This window comes from Felis catus, chromosome E1 (assembly GCF_018350175.1).
Source record: "Felis catus isolate Fca126 chromosome E1, F.catus_Fca126_mat1.0, whole genome shotgun sequence".
Taxonomy (NCBI): Eukaryota; Metazoa; Chordata; class Mammalia; order Carnivora; family Felidae; genus Felis; species Felis catus.
In genome coordinates, this window is record NC_058381.1 from 37083370 (window position 1) to 37089369 (window position 6000).

Here is a 6000-nt window from a genome sequence, read left to right on the forward strand (position 1 = left end):
GGGTCCATGGTGCCAGGACTGCTGAAAGATCAAGTAAGTTAAGGACTGAGAAGTACCATCCAGTCTGAGCAATTAAGGAGGTTGTAGGCGACCACGGACAAAATGCGTAAGTGGAGTGATAGAAGCAGAAGCCCGAGAAGAGTGGCTTGGAGATGGAATAGAAAGCAAGAACTTGGGGTAGAAAGGGAAGTCAACCCTTTCAGTAAGTGTGACTGTGAATTAGCAGTTGGCATAGGCTAGTAGAAATGGGAAGTTGATGGGGCACCTGGGTGGCTCAGTCGGTTAGGCGTCCGACTTCGGCGCAGGTCATGATCTCGCAGTTTGTGGGTTTGAGCCCCGTGTGGGGCTCTGTGCTGACAACTCAGAACCTGGAGCCTGCTTCGGATTCTGTGTTTCCCCCACTCTATTTCTTCCCCCTCCCCTGCTCACACTCTGTGTCTCTATCTCAAAAATAAATGTTTAAAAAAAAAAAGAAAAAAAGAAATGGGAAGTGGACATGTGGTGGGAACTATTTAATAAGTGTTTTCAGGGGGGCCTGGGTGGCTCAGTCGATTGGGCCTCTGACTCTTGATTTCGGCTTGGGTCATGATCTCATGGTTTATGAGTTCGGGCCCCACGCTGTCTGTGCTGACAGCGTGGAGCTTGCTTGGAATTCTCTGTCTCCCTCTCTCTCCGCCCCTCCTTCTGCCTCTCTCGCTCTCACTCTCTCTTTCTCTCTCTCAAAAATAAATAAATGAATATTTTTTAAAAAGATAAAGAAAACTCAGCTTTTAAAAATATTAAAAAATAAGTGTTTTCAACGACAAAAGAAACTTGAACACATTTTGTGCTGATGGAAGGAGCCATTTACAATAGAGGCCGAGGTCGGACTCCACAGAATCTCATCTCTGAGAAATAAAGAAAGTGGAAGAGTTACAACGGCACGTAGCGAGGGATAGTCTTAAACCCAAGCACACGTGGGGAGAGAGTCTTTAAACCAGAGGAGGGATACGTCCTCCACTTCAATGGTAAAGAGGGATGGTTGTCAGTACAGGTTAGTTCCTCTTTGGTGGCTGAAAGTTGACACATCTGACAGGTTCTCTTTCCTTTTTGAAGGTGGGAAAAAGGTCATCCGCTGAAAAGGAGAGGGGAGGCAGAGGTGGAGGTGGGGAGATACTCTATCAAAAAAGAAACAGAAAGATGCCCAGTTATCCTGGAATTTTATTGTGTCACCAACCTGGTTTTCTTTCTTTCTTTTCGTTTCTTTTCCTAGTAGAATTCAACAGCCAAGGGTGCAAAAAGCAGACAGGTAGCTTCATGGTACCCCAAAGCCAACTGAACCAGAATGCAAGATATTGCCTATATATTCCTAAATTTTACTTCCATCAAAAGAAAAGAAAATATTTTCTGGTGCTTTCAGAAGTACTCCCATAATGTTTAACACCCACTGTGCTTTTGGAGAAGCTCTTCTGTATTCAAGATGCTCCACTCCCAGCCCTGTGACTGCCCCTTCTCTTAAACCCTTTCATTCCCTCTCTTATTTGCCCCTCTCTGGAGCCCTTATGTCCTGCCTGTCATTACTGAGGTACTATCAACCTCCCACCTCTTCCTGGAGAAGAATCTAATGTTTAGAGCACCTACTGTGTATCAGACGATTATACTCCCACAACAAGAGGGGAGAGATATTATCCCTGCTCTTACAGAAGAGGAAGCGTAAGCTAGGAGAACATAAGGTCACATGGCTACAAAATGACCAAGTGGGGATTAGATCCCAGTCTGTCTGACTCCAAAGCCCATTACTCTATATGCTATAAGCTCCTGGGGAGCAAGCAACGCTCTGATCCATCATTACATACCTCATGGGAACTCAAACAGCACTTTGCACATGGAAGATGCGTGGTAAATATTATTGATTTGAACTGTGACCTGATTCCCTGAATATCTTTAGTGCTCTGGCATTTCGGACGTGCCCGACTTTCTCAGAAGAAGCCAATCCACTCTGCTTCGTAAAAGACATGCTCTTTACAATGCAATGGCATTTCCTATACGAGGTTTACATTGTTAACAGGAAGATAACAAAATGAAGGGTTTGCTTTCTTTCTCTAGATGATTTTTTTAAATTTAATAATCTCATCAGAGGATAATCCCTGATGGGATAATAATCCCATCATGGACCCAAGAAGGGTCCATGGTGCCAGTACAAGTCAGACTGATAGTGTCGACAAAGAAATCACGCAACATTGTGTCCCGTGCAATCACTATAAAAGATGAACAGAAACGTGACCAAATTCCAGCTGAAACCATCCTCTTTTCCTGTTTCAGGAGTATAACATGTATGGCTGGTGGGTAGGAGAACTGAACAGCCTCATTGGGATTGTTCCAAAGGAGTATCTCACCACTGCCTTTGAGATGGAAGAAAGATGAAGCCCAGGTATCAGAACTATTGCCAAGGAGTCTGTTGGCCATGCCGTCATTTCTCTGGGAAGAATAAGAATTGCCAGTGAAGTGGCTTTTCTTCATGATTTCATTGACATAGAAATTTTATTTTTCTCTTCTGCAAAAATCTGGAGGTTAATGATCCAAGGTATCAGGTCCCAGATATCTTCTTTTTTTGCTCCTCTTGTGTGTGGCCAGCATTCTAAAGCTTACCTCACGGCCCAAGACGAATGCCGCAGCTCCAGCTATCATGTCTGTACCCTGCCCAGCAGGAAAGATAAAATGAAAGAAGGGCACAACCGCTTGTTTTAAGGACATTTCACAGATGCCGCACACACCCCTGCTTGCATTCCATTGGCCAGAAGTTGGAGAGATAAGACTTATTCTAGGTAGAACCTGTGTCCAGCTTAAAAGTGAAGTGGGGAGAGGATTTGTTAATAAATTAAAAGGGGAGAATGCATATTGGGGAACAACTAGGAATTTCTGCCACAAGACTGGGTCTGGGTTTCTTTACCCCCTGTTCCCAAATCCAGAGCACCATTTCCCCCAAATGCCCACGTATTACAATATGACTGGCCAAGACTAGGACTCCAGTATGAGGATTCCCATGAAACATAATCAAATTAACTTTTAGGTAATAAAGAACATGGCTTGTGTTTTATGAGCAAGAACCACATCATATTTAAAACAGTGGAGTGAGTGCTTGCTTTGGGCGGGGGTAGCAGTAGGAGTTGCTTTGGAACCACGTGGCTTTTGTTTAGACTTAGGATGGCCCTGGAGGGTACCCACGCTAGCATGGTGTCGCGAGCTCCATCTTCCGGCCTAAAATGGGAGCTTGTGTGACAGTGACACACAAACTGTCCTTGGAACCTTCCAGACCAGGGCCACTCTAGTGTGCAGCAGCGGCTGCATGGATTCATTTAGGGAGATACATAAGTATAGATCTTACTCTGCGATGCCCTTGTACAACCGTAAAGCACCAGCTCAGGCCTGTCACTCAAGGTTTGACTGTATGACTTTCCTGCTGAGGACTTCATTTCCTGGCCACGAATGCAGAAGAGTTGGGCTTTTGCTGTCAAATCTAAACAGATTCACTCTACTTTGCTTTGTCATTTATTTAATGACACTGTCGTTTATCTCCTCATTCTGACTCAACAATTCTACATCTAGAAGTTAATCCTATAGCTACATTTGCACACGCACAAAAGGATAGACACATGAGGCACCTGGCTGGCCCAGTCGGTTCAGCATGTGACTCTTGATCTCGGGGTTGTGAGTTCAAGCCTCACATCAGGTGTAGAGATTACTTAAAAATAAAATCTTAAAATACACACACACACACACACACACACACACGTGGTCTGTAATAGCAAACCACCAGAAATGCCCTAAATGTCTGGGAGAGACCTAGCCAAGTAACTATAGCACATTCATAGAATTAAATACCATGCAACAGTAAAAAAGAAATGGAAGCTCTCTACACTAATGTTGGTAAGGGGGTAAAAAAAAAAAAAAGCAGCAAAGTAGGGTAGACTAATTTGTTCCATTTGTGTAAAAAGGGAGTCTCCAGGGGCATCTAGCTGGCTCAGTAGGTACAGCACGCGACTCTTGATCTCAGGGTCATGAGTTTGAGCCCCACGTTGGGTGTGGAGAATACTTTTTATTTATTTTTAATTGTTTTTAATGTTACTGATTTTTTTGAGAGAGACAGAGAGACAGAGCATGAGCAGGGAAGGGGAAGACAGAGAGAGAGACACAGAATCAGAAGCAGGCTCCAGGCTCTGAGCTGTCAGCACAGAGCCAGACGCAGGGCTCAAACCCACAAACTGGGAGATCGTGACCTGAGCCAAAGTCAGGTGCTTAACCGACTGAGCCACCTGGACGCCCCTAGAGATTACTTTTTTAAAAGGGGGCAGGGGGAGGGGCGCCTGGGTGGCTCAGTTGGTTGAGCGTTCGGCTTCAGCTCAGGTCACGATCTTGTGGCTTGTGGATTTGAGCCCCGCACATCAGGCTCTGTGCTGCCAGCTCAGAGCCTGGAGCCTGCTTCAGATTCTGTCTCCCTCTCTCTCTGCCTTTCCCCCGCTCATGCTCTGTCTCTGTCAAAAATAAATAAACATAAAAAAAAATTTTTAAAAAGGGGGGGCAGGGGGAGTCTCCAATTGCCTCTATGTGTAGAAGATATCCCTGGAAGGACAGAGACAATAACACTGGTTGCCTCCAAAGACAGAGAAAGTGCATGACTGTGGGTAGGAGGGAGACACTTTTTACTCTGTGCCCTTTTATACCCTCTTTATTTTGCATATCATAAAAGCAAATTTCTATATTTTTCCTCCTTTAGGACACATATCCTTGTCTCTGCCCTGCCTTTTTGAAGAGACTGCTCATCAGGAGTTCCTATCCGCCCCCCCTCCCCAGCCACCCCACCAACACCATGGACTCTTCTCTTGACTGAACGGACCCAAGCCTCTGACACCTTGCAGTCTCTGCAAACTGCCAGCAAGATGAGTGGGCAGAGGCGGAGTCAGCAGATCTGTTGCTAACCTTGCCTTGTACTTTCTCCCACCTTCATTTTGTTTTCACCCCACCTCTAAACGTGTCCCCACGTCCACACCTGCCCTCTCCACAGGCTTGTCACAGAGAAGGTGGGAGAAAAGGAAACCTTTGGAGGAGGAAGTTGCTAGTTGTTTCAGCTGGTTTGAAAAACATAAATAAACTTCCTGTTTGGTTCCTTGCAGTGTGTGACAGTGTCAGATTTCTTTTTGCAGTGGTATCCAAAGTGCTGGTTCCAGGCATTCTTGCCACCTCCAAACAAAGGACAAAAGGATAGCCTGAGAGAAAACAAAAACTCAGGCAGAGAAGGAGACTTGCAGTTATCTTGCTGGGCAGAATCCCCCCTGGAACCCAGGCCTGCCTGCTCTCTGGTTGGCTTCTCAGACTTCTTCTGGCTGCATACTTGGTTATTTTTCCTTACGTGCTGACTCTGAAATGAGACAGGGCTAGAAGCAAGTCCTTGGAGTCAGCACGTTGGAGAGTTCCTTTTCGGACCCCGGTGAGCAACCACAGTGCGTCTTGCACCTCAAGTCCCAGATAAGGGCCAAGGAAGTGCTTCGAGGAGGTCTTATGTGTGCACAGCCCCGTTCTTGTCCCTGTTGTCTGTACCTAGCGCTCAGGTTATCTGTGTCTTGAAGAGGCAGCAAAGCAAGGTAGTTGAGAACATGAGAATAAACCCCAGTTCCCCATTTACTATATATGTTCTCTCAAGCAAGTTACTTGACATTTTATGCCTTAATTTCTCCACCTTAGAATCTAGTGGGGACTCTGTTTCAGTGGGTCATTAGGAAAATTAAAGAGGCAACATGTGTAACATACTTGGAACAACGCCTGGCATGTAGTAACTGCTCAATAAGGCTTAGCTATCATTTATCGCCAGACTCACTGTGCAAGAAATTTTGGAAAATGTACAACTGAGCAGCTCTAGAAATTTTACCTCTGAAACTGCCTATTCAGAGCAGTCCTGGAATGGCAATAGCCCTCCTCACCTCTGCAACAACCGTATTCTAGCCCTGCAGTAAGACACCCATTTCA

At 45.4% G+C, this 6000-nt stretch overlaps 1 protein-coding gene across 3 annotated transcripts in view; it reads left to right on the top strand.

The window, feature by feature from the left end:
• SKAP1 (src kinase associated phosphoprotein 1) overlaps positions 1–5149 on the top strand; it is a 281290-nt gene extending 276141 nt beyond the window's left edge. The window contains exons 12-13 of one of the 3 annotated variants that reach the window (XM_006940253.5): positions 2302–2410; positions 4754–5149. In XM_006940253.5, the coding sequence (XP_006940315.1) occupies positions 2302–2403 (102 nt within the window). In that variant the 3' untranslated portion in view covers positions 2404–2410; positions 4754–5149. The remainder of the gene's footprint in view (positions 1–2301; positions 2411–4753) is intronic. The other 2 variants (XR_006589442.1, XM_045044377.1) reach the window with 2 other exon arrangements.
• The last annotated feature ends 851 nt before the right edge of the window (positions 5150–6000 follow it).